General features: G+C 38.1%; 1 protein-coding gene across 2 annotated transcripts; it reads left to right on the top strand.

Moving 5' to 3' along the window:
- Window positions 1-749: 749 nt before the first annotated feature.
- On the top strand, window positions 750-14,768 carry LOC127656414 (caspase-2-like). Of its 2 annotated transcripts, none has more exons than XM_052144737.1 (11): window positions 750-1,248; window positions 1,717-1,876; window positions 5,516-5,665; window positions 6,397-6,472; window positions 6,692-6,783; window positions 7,120-7,299; window positions 7,381-7,509; window positions 7,600-7,690; window positions 10,037-10,225; window positions 10,356-10,465; window positions 12,253-14,768. In XM_052144737.1, the coding sequence occupies exons 2-11, from the start codon at window positions 1,724-1,726 to the stop codon at window positions 12,385-12,387; spliced, it is 1,305 nt and encodes a 434-aa protein (XP_052000697.1). In that variant the 5' UTR covers window positions 750-1,248; window positions 1,717-1,723; the 3' UTR covers window positions 12,388-14,768. The 2 variants fall into 2 exon arrangements, with proteins under 2 accessions (XP_052000697.1, XP_052000696.1); XM_052144736.1 differs by having other exon boundaries at window positions 10,037-10,231.
- Window positions 14,769-15,257: the final 489 nt, after the last annotated feature.

Raw genomic sequence — 15,257 nt, 5'->3', positions numbered from 1 at the left:
TTCCAAAGGAATAGAATTAATCTAAACAGTTTTATATTCTATATTTGTCCAAAACATGCTTTATTTAAACCAGAATCACCTTTGACCTTTAATTTAGCATATGCTAATTGTTGCTGTAGCTTGACTGAAACAGCATAGCAAGTTCATGGGTTTGATTCAGGGAAAACACATAATGACTAAATGTTTACTTTGCGGTTGCATTGAATAAAAGCATCTTCCACATGCAAAAAAAATAAATTAAAATGCCTTGGGAAAGCACACCTGAGTGACACATTTTTGACATTTTAAGATACAAGCCTATTTCTACCTAATTTCTTCACACCCTCTATTTTCAGTGGCATAAGTAGCAGGTTATAAAGTTTATATGGATGGTTTATAGCCAAAGCCGTGTAAGTGCAATGTTGGGTCACTTGGGTGACTATAGGAGACCCATGTGATATGGCATCATCAGGATTTGAGAAATATGTAAACATTAAATAATATACACTGCAATGAACAGATCTGATTCTTGGGCTTTTTTGTACGTTCTGCGTTCATTTTAAAATACTGAAATTCTGTAAAAAAATTTAATTAATTAAACACTTCTGGATGGATGATGTATTTACAGTGATGTACTATTAATGACATAGGATTCAAATAAGTAGGTAAAACGTACATACGCATTTTTCGTGGGCGGACAGCGCTACGATAGGCTGCTCCTCACGCCAATCGTGTTTTGACGCAACGTCCATTGGCTGACCAGCGCCATCATCACCCGCGGAAGTTTGTACACAATTCATTTTCAGATACTCTTCCATTTTTTCTCAACTTCTGTCATGAAACCTCACCAACGAAGACGAAAGACAAAGAAAATGCATTTTAAAAGAATGGAATGAACGTTGATGTCATCAAAGCTGCATGAACTGCGACAAAGTCCCTGACAGCGAATTGGATTTTGCAGCGAAGCGCGATATTATTTAATTTATTTATTGGTCGTCACCTTGTAAATTAGCGAAGAAGAAAAAATACCATTAAGGCGATTTGAGCTTTAGTTTAGCAGCTGTCATTTTATTTTATCCTGAATATAGTGTCGGAAGAGTTTAACATTGACAGCGGTGTCTTTTGTTGTCATTAGCATGCTAAGCTAGCAGCAGCGCGACTGGGATTCATAAACCTGGATTCACATCAGATCAATATTCGTCCTCTAAAGTCATCATTATAGTGTCATTAACTGTCATCTTCACACGGCGAGGGCCTATAAGACAACAGGTAAAGTGAATCTTGTAAGCATTATAACTTTACAGCACGCTTTGTGGAAGCACCTGTGTGTGTGAGGGTTTGAGTTTATTATAAATGTTTTGTCATCATGAACAATACCCCAACACAGATTAATTTATTTTCTCATCTTCAAACCACCTGTTCAATTGCTTTTCTTATCTGTGAGTCTGTAAAATTGTGTCTTTTCCATATAACCCAGATAATCCAGAGTAAATGTTAATAATGTAATGACACGGTTCTTAATGAAGTAACTCATCAATCTTTATGCTTTGATTTTTTTTATGCATATACATTGTACTTTATTATATAAAAATGGTTGTAATGATTACCTGTATTAGGCTAATATACCTGTTATAATTGTAATTATGTTCTTATGGTACAAGTGTTACTGATGATCTCTTTATAACTACATGTCTTTAATTCCTTCCTTTAAACGTGAACCTGCATTTAAACTCATAGGTTGATCATGCTGGGAGAGTGTGGCATGAAGGAATGGGAGAGACTGGCCCTCAGGAGGAACTCTGTCACTCTCTGTAAGGAGATGGTGGTGGATGATCTGCTGGTCCAGTGTCTGCAACAAGATGAAATCCTCACAGACAACATGGCAGAGAGCATTATGGTATAGATGGCGAACTTGGGAGTGTCATGTGACTTATTATAACAGTGTTAAAGCAATATTAAATTTTTATGTTTTTGAAAGAAAATAATACTTTTTTTCACCAAGGTTGCTTTAAATTGATCATGAATCACAGTAAAGACATGTTATAGTGCTACAAATGACTATTTCTATTTAAACAAATGTTGTGTTCTTCAAACTTTCTGTTCATCCACAAATTCAGCACTGTTTATTAACTAACAGATAGTTTATTAAGAAATTCAGATTATGCCTCATCCCGTACTTTCTGTGGCACTTAACACAGATGTAATTGGTTTGTAGGAAACTTGTCAAAGTCTTCTGATCAGACTATTCTAACTGCAGCATAACACCTCAAACTTGGACTCATCCATCCACAATACTAATTTCTAATTATTTACCATCCAATCTTAAAGATATTTTGCCCATTCTACCCTTTTCGTATTGGCCAGTTTCGGAAATGCCAACATCCAATATTCTTTTCGCTGTTGCAGAAAACTGTTGTTTGGTATGTACTTGTCATTAAAGCTGCCTGTGACCTGTGAGGGGTCTGTTTATTAAACTATAGACATAGACTTCTGTAAACCCTAATATGTTAGCAGAATTCAAATAATGTGAGGCAATCAGTTACATAAATAATTTCAAGTTAATTTAACTTTCAGATTTTGTATTACACAGGCATGTTAATTGCTCTTAACTTGAAACATTGAGTAAGCTAACTTAGAAAATTTAATGATACTTAACTTTAAATGTAACACTTTGGCTGAAATAAAAATTACATTGTAAATTAATACTTTAAGTAGAGAGAACCTAACTAGCTAGTACTAGTGAGAATTACAAGAATTTCCTAAGGAATAAGTAACACATTATTGTTTTTAATAGAGTGGAGTAATGTATTCTGAAAATGGGGCTTTGTCATCATGTGCAAAAAAATCATTTAAAAATAAATAAATATATAATACCACTATTTCAAACAGTAATAATAATCTTATTATTAAACAGAAGCATGAGTTTCTGTCAAGAGCAAAATAGTCTTTGTGACTCCAAACATTTGAACAGTAGTGTATATTAGATGTATAATAGAATACACCCTGTGTAAATTATTATTATAATTATTTTTTTTAGATTTACAAAAATCTGCTGAATTCTGGACAGTGAATTTTAAATTTGTGAAATGTGAATTGTGAAAACTAAAAATATTAGACTCTTATTGGTAGCTGAAAGCATGATCAAGTATTCTCATTTTATATTTTATTAAAACAACCTTATTTTTTTAAAGCTTTTAAACAGCAATGAACAAAAAGGAAGTATAATAAAATGAATATGTAAGTGATGAGGAAGTGCAGCATTTTGGGATTGATAGATGTTGCGGCGCATGTGGCAGGGCATCCAGGCCATCACCAACTACAGGACAACATCAGTTGCCTGTGACAAAGATGCCTCCCTTCCAGATGCGCTGAACGACTTCTAAGCTCGGTTTGAAGTGCAGAACGACGTGATGGCGAGGAAGTCCACCCCTCCTCCCAACGACCAGGTGCTCTGTCTTACCACGGCAGATGTGAGGAAAACTCTACGTAGAGTCAACCCACGGAAGGCTGCTGGACCAGACAACATTCCTGGCAGAGTGCTCAGAGGAGGTGCAGACCAGCTAGCAGATGTTCTTACCGACATCTTCAACATCTCTCTGAGCAGCGCCGTTGTTCCAACGTGCTTCAAGGCCACCACCATCATCCCCATGCCAAAGAAGTCTTCAGTGTCCTGCCTCAACGACTACCGTCCCGTTGCACTTACACCCATCATCATGAAGTGCTTCGAGAGGCTCGTCATGAGGCAGATTAAGACCCAGCTGCCCCCTCACTAGACCCACTGCAGTTTGCGTGATCGTTCAAACCGTTCAACGGACGATGCCATCACCACAACCCTCCATCTGGCCCTCACCCACCTAGACAATAAGGACTCATACGTTCGAATGCTGTTCATAGATTTCAGCTCAGCATTCAACACAATCATTCCCCAGCACCTGATTGGAAAGCTGAACCTGCTGGGCCTGGACACCTCCCTCTGCAACTGGATCCTGGACTTCCTGACTGGGAGACCTCAGTCAGTCCGGATCGGGAACAGCATCTCCACCACCACCACACTGAGCACTGGGGCCCCCAGGGCTGTGTGCTCAGTCCACTGCTGTTCACTCTGCTGACTCACGACTGTGCAGCAATGCACAGCTCGAATCACATCATCAAGTTCGCCGATGACACGACCGTGGTGGGTCTCATCAGCAAGAACGACGAGTCAGCATACAGAGAGGAGGTGCGGCGGCTGACGAACTGGTGTAGAGCCAACAACCTGTCCCTGAATGTCGACAAAACAAAAGAGATGGTTGTTGACTTTAGGAGAGCACAAGGTGAACACACTCCGCTGAACATCGACGGCTCCTCTGTGGAGATCGTCAAAGCACCAAATTCCTTGGTGTTCACTTGGCGGAGAACCTCACCTGGTCCCTCAACACCAGCTCTATCACCAAGAAAGCCCAGCAGCGTCTCTACTTTCTTCGAAGGCTGAGGAAAGCACATCTCCCAACCCCCATCCTCACTACATTCTATAGAGGGACTATTGAGAGCATCCTGAGCAGCTGCATCACTGCCTGGTTTGGGACTTGCACCGTTTCGGACCGCAAAGCCCTGCAGAGGATAGTGAGGACAGCTGAGAAGATCATTGGGGTCTCTCTTCCCTCCATCAAAGACATTTACAAAAAACACTGTATCCACAAAGCAACCAGCATTGTGGACGACCCCACACACCCCTCACACAAACTCTTTACCCTCCTCCCGTCTGGCAAGAGGTACCGAAGCATTCGGGCCCTCACGGCCAGACTGTGTAACAGCTTCTTCCCCAAGCCATCAGACTCCTCAATACTCAGAGACTGGTTTGACACACACGTGTCCTGAGTTGCACTTTAATTACTGTCACTTTATAACTGTCTGCTACCTCAATAACTGCTATGTGCATAGAACATTATCTCATAGTATGTTATGTTTACATTTTTAGAAACTGTCATCTTTTTGCACTACTGAGTACTGGTCGGCGCTGCACTGTCTATTGTCCTGTTCATTGTCAGTAATTTGTTGTACTGTCCTGTACTTTTTGCACGTTTGCACGTGCACTTTATATAGGTATATGTAGGTTTTTTTATATAGGTATTTTATTTCGTTGTGTTGTCTCATGTGGTCCTGTGTTGGTCCTTTGTTGTTTTTATGTAGCACCATGGTCCTGGAGGAACTTTGTCTCGTTTTGCTGTGTACTGTACTAACTGTATATGGTTGAAACGACAATAAAAACCACTTGACTTGACTTGACTTCATACTCTATGTGGGCCTAGATATATGTTAAAAGTCACTTTTAATATTAACTTTGTAGTTACTTTCCATTCTATTTGTTAATCATTGTCCATTTGGACCTATTTATTGTTGATAGAGTCTGGAAACAATATTATTGAAACACTGTATTCTGTTGATGGACCAAAATTCAGATTTCATTATAGAAACCAGTATAGATTTATATATTGCTGATTATTTAAATTTCTACATATGATTATATTTAACTGTGGCATGATTTGAACCTTTACAGGCTAAGCCAACATCCCAGAGCAAGAGTCGGCATTTGTTGGCTCTTTTGCCCAAACGTGGCCCTCAGGCATTTAGCAGCTTCTGTACGGCTCTTACAGAGACACAGCAGCAACACCTCTGCAGAATACTCACGGAGTTCACAGAGAGAGATGTGAGTTGGTTCCTCCACTTCAGCAGGATCACACCCAGTTATACTGACTTGGCAGGTTTCTTTAACAACAGATTGTGAGGACAGGAAAGGTCTCTTTCACAGATGCCAGCAAGTTTGATTAGAACAGGCGAATCAGAGTGTGTAACAGATAGTGTTGTGCAATTAAACAATGGGAGAAACACAGGATCCGTTTTCTAAATGATATCCTCTCAAGCAATTATTTATTTGATGACCTGCCTGTAAAAGAAACAGAATAATCTGTCTATAATCTGTTTAGTTGATTGTTGAACTTCATTAATATTTAATATTTAAAATCACAAAGTAATGTTAGATGTTATCTCACTTTCCCAAAATCTTTTGCAATCAAATATTAAAAGCTATTTTCCGTGCAACACGTGGGTACTTTAGACAATAAGAGTGAGAATAGTTGAGGTTTGGGATCATTGTTACAACCATACAAGACATATGGAAATCAAGCCACCCCAGAGGTCACAGCTGGGTCAATGGAATAATAGGAAGAGAGTCAGATAGAAGGGGATGTTAGAATGCCTTTAATGTACGTCAATACTGTGCACCAGTGTACCACACCCAAACTGCAGTGATTCTTTTCACAAAAACCTAACAGGCAAGTAGGGACTCTCCCCTGGAAGAGTGAAAAATAAAGAGGTTTTAACTTTCTATATATTCTCACTTGAATGTAACAAAATTATTTTGTGCTTTTCTCTTTATAGAAAGGGGTTTCAGAGCCTTCACTTTCTATCCCAACTCAAGAATGTGTGATACCTGCAAAAAGAGCCCGAACTCATGGTGAGGTATTTGTGAGCCTATAAATGATTTTGTGGGCTCTCCATAGAAAACAGTGGAAAAAACAAAAAATGTAACTAAAAAAGCTTTTTGAAAGCATAACAAATTCTGCCCAACAGTTCAACCCCAACTTGATTACCGAAGTATAAAACATAATGGGAAATTGTTTTGTTATATGAACCTCATATATTTGAGCTAAATGTGGTTGATTTTGTTTTTCAGAGTCAATGGAGATGTGTTTGGATGCAGACTCCCCCGTGACCTCAGCTGTTCTCCCCTGCACTCCTGAATTCTACGAGTCCCACAGATTAAAGGTGGGTAGTTGAGATGAAATACATATGTAAAGTGGACCTGCTGTGTGACATGCTATACTCTACATGGTATATTTTTACTTAAAAATATATTTCTCAGATCATTGGTCCATTTAAAAAGGAATTGGTGAAAAGTTTAAAAGAATTTCCCTTAATTATTCATATAATTCTTTACCTACAAACTTGATGTTAATCAAAAAAGTAAATGGGCACAAGAATACAAACTCTTTCTTTGAACACACACACACGCACACACACACACTACTGTGCTAACATAGTGTAAAATACATGCAAATATAGTGTATGTAACCACTATGCAAATGTTTCCTTTCCTTTCAGGCTTACCCGATGTGCTCTAGTCCGCGAGGGCTGGCCCTGGTGTTGAGTAACGTGAGGTTTGACTCTGCAAACACTGATCTGGACATCCGAAGGGGAGGGGAGGTGGACGAGGAAGTTCTGAGGAGACTCTTCACTGAGTTGGACTTTAAAGTCAGTCTACACAAAGACCTCACAGCAGAGGTGAGTCATACACACTGGGGAGTCACAAAGCACTGCAGAGCAAAGTCATTTATTAACTATTTGTTAATTTGTGTGTTTCAGGCAATGCGTGGGTGCTTGGAACAGTTCACCCAGCGGCAAGAGCATGCAGAGTATGACTGCTGTGCTGTGTGTTTGTTGTCTCATGGTGTTGAAGGATCAATCTATGGCACTGACGGACAGCTGCTGGAGGTACATGATTTATATGTTTAATTCAGCCTACTGCTTTAAAAAAGAAGATAATTTAATTGTCAAAGTTTGAAATGTCTCTCTGTCTCTCAGTTGGAGTGGTTATTTGAGGTTTTTGATAACGCCCGCTGCCCTCTGCTCCAGAACAAGCCAAAAATGTTCTTCATTCAGGCCTGTCGTGGAGGTGAGAGAAGTTATCAGTGATTAGTCATGGTAAATTTGCCCATTATGTTTGCTATATTAGCTATGCACCGATCCAGAACATGTTTTTAGGCTGATCAGGTATCGGCCCAATAAGACTGATCTAAATTCAATGACTTCGATTGCCAAAAATGACATGAAAGTTGTCTGCATGCTCATTTTATTATTTTATTCAAAGATATAATGAACCCAAATATTTTGTAGAATTATTCTTTAAAGTGAATTATTATGGATGCTCAGATCAGGATTTTATAGCCGATATGATCACCGATCTTCTTGTCAACTGATTGGCCGATAACGATACTGATCATTTCACCTTTTATCAGGATCTCTGTCATAACTGACTTTCTGCACACTGTCACCATCAATTGAATTTGCTTCTTCCCAGTAATAACACTTTGCCTAGTTTGTGCTGACAAAAAAAAGTTTTAAAAAGTTTGGCTTATTTGAAGAAAAAAGTATAGCCTAACAGAATATTCTCTATATTAAAGATATATAGCCCTATAAAAATGTAAGCTTGGTGTCAAACTGAAGACAAACTGAAAGGTTAAATTAAGCTTAATGTGACATGTTTGGTTATTGATTCATTGTCATCATTTCATATAATTACTTTTGTTCCTCATTTTATTTCTATTTTATTTTTGCGTTATATTTAATACATTATATTGTGGTACTTAATACTGTATAACAAAGTGTTATATTTATGTGTTCCTTCCCTGTCTTTTCATTTAGTTGGCTGATTGTATTAATAGTTAATTTTTCACTTGTTGCTGCATGAAATTTAATAAGGGGAACACGTGCTCTCATGAGGGCAAGAAATTAAAGGAAAGCAGAGAAAGAGCACATGTTTCTGGACTCTACAGGTGCTACTATTGTTTAATCGGGAGATATTTAATAAAGATGTTTGAATTACACCACATCTTGTAACTAGTCGGGCAGGGACCGAGAAGCTTCCACCATAAATGATAATAAGGACCGTTTCACAGCTTGTGCTGTTTTCCCTTTGCCTTGTCACGTGTGAAACGCCACTGTGATGAGGAGGAGGGTGGGGCCGGGAGTTCACACGGCTTGCCCCCAATCAGGCTAATTAGCCGAGGAGAGGGATAAAGCCGAGCCGGATACGGCAGGTGGAGAGAGAGAGAGAGAGCCGCACGCAGCTGCTGTGTGTTTCTCTCTCCCGAACTGCCGCATCCGGCTTGGCCTTATCTGGCTCCTCGGATGATTAGCCCAATTGGAGGCTGGCCGTGTGGACTCACGGCCCCACCCTCCTCCTCGTCACACCCACATTAACAGTACGGTACCCAAGCTAGTTTTTATATTCGCCATACCTCTCCCACTGCATCGTTCTTAACTGCTGAATCAAGTTTGTTATCTCACAACACTATTCCAGTATTACCCACACTATGTGATGTCATGACAATGCTGCAGAAGTCTTACAGAAGCCACATGTTTTTTGTGACATGAGCGATCAGTTTATGTGATTGGCCAAATTACCGATCGAATCATAGAACGTAAATATCGGCCATTACCAATTAGTGGCTGATTGATCAGAGCTTCCCTATTAATAATGTAATGTCTGCGCCACCAAACGGAAAGGCAAAAATAAACTTTGTTTTCAAAACAGTTTGCTGCAAACACCCACTGTCTGCCTTGGTCAAAGAGATAGTCCAGGTAGGTCCAAGCAGGTCTCTCAAAACAGCAATTTTCATAGCACCACAGAAAGACACGGTTAAATTTTTCAAGAAAATTAATCTTTGAATGTCTCTGCTTATTAAGCTGGGATAGAAGAAAGTATTTTAACATTAAAAAGTTACATACTTAATAATAAAAATAGTAATAGTGAGGTATAGATATTCTAAACCGATTAAGAAAAAAGCAACACAGGTATTGGATAGGGATGAGTATCTGCTGAAACTGAGGGTTAAGGTATCAGAATCAGGTCGGGAGAAAAAAAAATGGTATTGGTGCATCCCTACATTACAGTGGATGTTTTTGATTAGTCGTTGACTGATATGGGTTTTAAATGTTCTATGCAAATATTTCTTGACAGGGTGGCACTATAATATATAATAGATATCATATTAATATACAATTATATTAATGATATCAAATGATACATACACAAAATTGCTGGAATAAATGCACAGTTTATTAAAAAATTATTGCGCATAATTTTTTTCTAAATGTATTCAAAATATTTGAGAACAGTTACTAAAATTAATAACAAGGTTGTTGGAAAACACAAGGAGCGCTAACACACCAAAAGGCATAGGTCTGTTGATTTTTTTTTTTGACACTTTATTTTTTGTTGGACACCCTGTTGTTTCAGAGGAGATGGACAACGGCGTGGACCAGTTGGATGGACAGGAACGTACTCAATCCCCAGGCTGTGAACAGAGGGATGCTGGGAGAGAGGAGGAGAGGCAGAACAAAGAGAGGGAGGAGAAAGACAGAGAGAGACTGAGAGTCAAACTGCCCCAGAGATCCGATATGATCTGCGGCTTTGCCTCCCTCAAAGGTTTCAGTGTGTACACACTGTTGTCAATTTATTTAATTACCTTTCTATCATATTTAGCTCAATATGTCATGTCAATTATAAAGACTGCAGATTGATCGTGTGTGTGTGTGTGTGTGTGTGTGTGTTTCAGGCACTGCTGCAATGAGAAACACAAAGAAAGGGTCCTGGTTTGTTCAGGAACTAAATACAGCCATCAGACAGAGAGCCAACGACACACACATGTCTGATATACTTGTGCAGGTAAGACATTTGGGTCTTATTTGGACCACATAATAAAATGTTGTACCTTTAGTGAGAATTTTTTAGCAATAACACCACAGCAACACGACTACAATATTTAAATATATGTTTACACTTGTTCACTTGGCAGATGCTACAATGCCTTACCCAAAAAAAAAAATAGTCACCATTTGGATTTAAATAATGGTTATGAGGGGTTGCTTCAATAGGCCAGGTCTAGGCTCAGCAACATTATGTGCAATAAAATGAAGTCAGCAGTCTACCTGAATGCACTGAATGACCAGGTTATCCCATCAATGGATTTTTTCTTCCCTAATGGCACGGGCATATTCTATGACGACAATGCCAAGATTCATCAGGCTCAAGTTGTGAAAGAGTGGTTCAGGGATCATGAGGAATCATTTTCACACATGAATTGGCCACCACAGAGTCCTGACCTTAACCCCATTGAAAGTCTTTGGGATGTGCAAAAGAAGACTTTAATGAGTGGTTCTATATCTAAAGACTTGAAGGAATCATTGGAACTGGTTAACATCTCTGTTCATGAGTCTACTATACAGAAAACATCAAACAGCCATGGAGTCCATGGCAAGACACCACGAAGGAAGCTGCTGCCTTCCAACAAAAACATTGCTGCGCCCCTGAAGTTTGCCAAAGACAACCTTGGCAACATTGACGTGCACAGAACGGGGCCTACAGGGGCACAAGCCCCTGTCCCTTTTGTTCACAAATCTAAAGGTGCCCTTTTTTTCCTTTCTCTCCAATTTGGAATGCTCAGTTCCTAATGCACTCTAAGACCTTGTGGTGGTGTAGTGCCTCGACTCAATCCGGGTGGCGGAGGACGAATCTCAGTTGCCACCGCATCCGAGACGTCAATCCACACGTCTTATCACGTGGTATGTTGAGCACATTACCGCAGAGACGTAGCACGTGTGGTGGCCCATGCTATTCTCTGCGGTGTCCACGTACAACAAGAGCGAGAACACATTATAGCGACCATGAATAGGTTTCCCCATGTGACTCTACCCTCCCTAGCAACCGGGCCAATTTGGTTGCTTAGGAGACCAGGCTGGAGTCACTCAGCATGCCCTGACTTCGAACTCACGATTCCAGAGGTGCCAATACTTGCTGAGCTACCCAGACCCCTTAAGGTACCCTTTTAAATGGAGGTACCTTTAAGAGCATGGAGGAAATTGGCTGAGCTGAAGCAGTTCTGTAAGTAAGAATGGTCCAAAATTCCTCCTGAACGTTGTGCAAGTCTAATCCACAGCTACCAGAAATGCTTGGTTGAGGTGAATGCTGCCAAAGGAGGATTAACCAGTTATTAAATCCAAGGGTTCACTTTCTTTCGCCACAGCACTGTGAATGTTTAATGGGATGTGTTCAGTAAAGACATGAAAGATTATAATTGTTTGTGTGTTGTTAGCTTAAGCACATTGTGTTTATATTTTTTACTTTAATGAAGATAAGATCACATTTTCTCTTTCTCACACACACACACACACACACACACACACACACACACACACACACACAATAAATTGACTCTGGGCATTACCACCTTAGGATGTGCATTATTTTTCAATAATTCAAGGGGCCGTTGTCAATTATTCCTTACTTAATGTAGAATTCAATTCAAATGCATTCATGGCATATTTTAGAGACTTTGATTGTGCTTCATCATCCAATCAGGTTTTAGAGCTGGAACTCTTAACTTTTAATTTCACACACCACATAAACTCTCAAAGGTAAAAAAAGGATTTCATTCCTTTTGTTTTTCTCTCTAGGTGAACGGTCGGATTAAAAGCAGGGAGGGATATGCTCCTGGTTCAGCACATCATCGCTGTAAGGAGATGTCAGAGTTCACCAGCTCCCTCTGTAAAGATCTCTACCTCTTCCCTAAGTACTACCCCAACAGCTAGACACATACTCCACAGGCGCAAAGCACATAGAATACACTGCCCTCAGAACTGATTATAATACCGTAGTGGAAGCTCAGCGAACACGTGTGTTATGATACATCCATCATAAGCTCAGCACACAGACACATAGTGATGTAAATATAATTAGACCCATTCCATGTTTCATCTATCACACATTCCTCAGAACAATTCAGATTCGTTAGGACACTTGTGCACAATATTTACTGTGGGTTGGCAAAAATAGATAATTTGCTGATTTAAAAAAATATTTTTTTAAGCAACTGATCCAGATATGTCTTTTCCCATTTCCTTTAGTAAGGCAAATGTCATTTTGGAGGATGTGTGAAAAATGGTATCAGTTTGTTTTCATGATTTTAAACTAGATTTTAGGGTGAATAGGCTGAAATAATTTTTTTAGTCCAATATTTTTTAATCATCTGGTGTGGAAATGTTGCCATACAAATCACAACATGTGCTTCCTTCAACCTGATGCTTTACAAGTCAACTGATTTTTATCGACTTTCCTTTTTCGCATAGATTTATTTTTGTCCATTTGTTCTCATTTTTATTTGTACACTTTTATCTCTGTTGTTCTTGTTCTATTGGTACTGTAATTGTGGACCCTTTACAACCTAAAGCCAAACTTTAAACTTCTCAATGACACATTATTCATACTAACATTGTGCCAGTACCATAGTGAAGACTTTTATAACATTTTACTTGTTGGAACAGAGAAAGCCATTGCCTTTTCTACTGCTAAGATCTGCCCTTACTTTATTTAAAGTGTCCTAAATGCACCTTTATGTGCATTATATCAACTCAAGTAAATTTTAAATTTATGTTTTCTACATCAGATAATTAATTTACATTAATTATCCTGTACGCACCATGGCAGCTGTTTATGACTATAATGCTTCCTGATTCAAAGTGAAACTATCTGCTCACAATAGATTTGAAAGCTATTTATCAAACCATGAATGCATGAATATATGTTGCACATCAACATAACATATTCCATACTTTTACAAATTTTTGTGTAATTTCAAAACTTCCAAATTCCATTTGCATTCCAAATAGTTACCCCAATTTTCCCATGGGGATAAGGGGGGTTTTCTCAAAGAGAAATTTATATATATATATATAATATATATATATATTTTAGTTTTGTTATGATTTTTATATATGCAGCCTTTTTTATTTTATTTTTTTATTTTTTGCAGATTTTCCTCCCTCTTAAACATTTTGTTTTTACTTTTAAAAAGTCAGTGTGCCAATGAATGCAAATTTAATCCAGATATATGCAGTGTCTTAAAACACCTGCAGGTGACGTTGCAGAGCTAAAGCACTTCATCAACAAACCTTTTGCCATTCAGAGGTCCCAACGTTTAGACACAGCCCTTCTGTTCTGCTCATAAAACACTATTCCTTCTAGGAATGCAGACAAAATTTTTGTTTGCTGTTTTTTCCCCTCTGTGTACGTATGTCTTCTTATGCTTTAGGCATTTGTGGTAAAAGTCACAGCCTTTGAACATTTGACTCTGGCGTGGCATTCCTTGTTCTCGCTACTACATTTCACACTCTTCACCTTTAGCTTATGTTATCACGCAGCACTATGTATTATTTATTTTTTTACGGTTTTAGCAGCCAAAATGTTTATTTACATTGCTGATTGTTATGTTGAAATCAAGCTAATTTTGCTTTGTTGGGTTTTATTTTTATCTTTTAATTAATAATCTTATGTAACATGGGAGAAAAATACGGGCATGAGTTGTTTTAAAATTTTAGCTGAGACAAAAATTAAGTTCTTGTATATCGGAATAAGGGGCTGGTGGAGATACAGAAAACTTCCAAAAATGTACTTTCCTAATGCAAACTCTGTGCCATGATAATCTAGAAATGATTTGAAAGTATTTAAACAAATGACTAGTTATTTGATCTGATGTGCTATAAGGTATTTTCATTGATCATATTTATAAAAACAAAAAATAAAAGTGGGAATAGAATATATATTAACTTTAAATGTATACATTTGAACCCTAAAGTATTACATAGGTTCTTGTTGTGGTAATAGTAAATTTGTTATTTTTATTTTTTTTAAATCCCCTCTTAAAGTGTTAAAACACACAATGGACAGAGGTATATGTTTAGCTGTGTTATATAGTGCAGTTTAGTCACAGCCAGCCTGACTGTACCAGAGTTGTTCCTGGTTAACTTAATATGAAATGAATTGTGGAGTTTATTCACTGCTTATTCATTTTTCATCTAACCAGCTATAAAGGGTGCTTAAATCAACTATAGGGAAACTGTAATTTTTGTATTTTTGTAATGCAAAAACTGCCATGTAATAAATACTGTTCTAAAGAACTCTGTGTTAATGCAGTTTTTTGTTTAAAGTCTGCGACTACTGGTAAAAATAAATAAATAATATTTTTTTAAAAATCAAGTTATTATGAATTTTATTACGAGCTTAACAATTTTAGTGAAAAGCTGATGTTATCTCGGCATGATTTAAGAATGTTCCATACATCATCTTGTGTGCTTCAGTGAAAGCAGGGAAATCTGACCTTTTTGGGAGTTAACATGATGATGTCACAAATTTGCTTATTTCGTTAGTGACCAAGAAAAAGCACGGAATCTAAAATATTTTTTATTCATGTTATGTCATAAGGTTTCTTTGTTTAAAATTTTCTAATCCTAAAACTTTGTTTATTTTCTGGATTAAGTTCCATTTTTAAATCAAAGATTTCTCAGAATTTTGGACCTTACAAAATTGTTACAAGTTGTTGGCATGATATAGTCAGTTATTGTGTATATGTCAATGCACATACCGCATGTGCGTGCGTGTGCGTGTGCGTGTGTGTGTGTGTGTG

This window comes from Xyrauchen texanus, chromosome 15, assembly GCF_025860055.1.
Source record: "Xyrauchen texanus isolate HMW12.3.18 chromosome 15, RBS_HiC_50CHRs, whole genome shotgun sequence".
Lineage (NCBI taxonomy): Eukaryota > Metazoa > Chordata > Actinopteri > Cypriniformes > Catostomidae > Xyrauchen > Xyrauchen texanus.
This window is presented reverse-complemented; position numbering and strand designations above follow the sequence as displayed.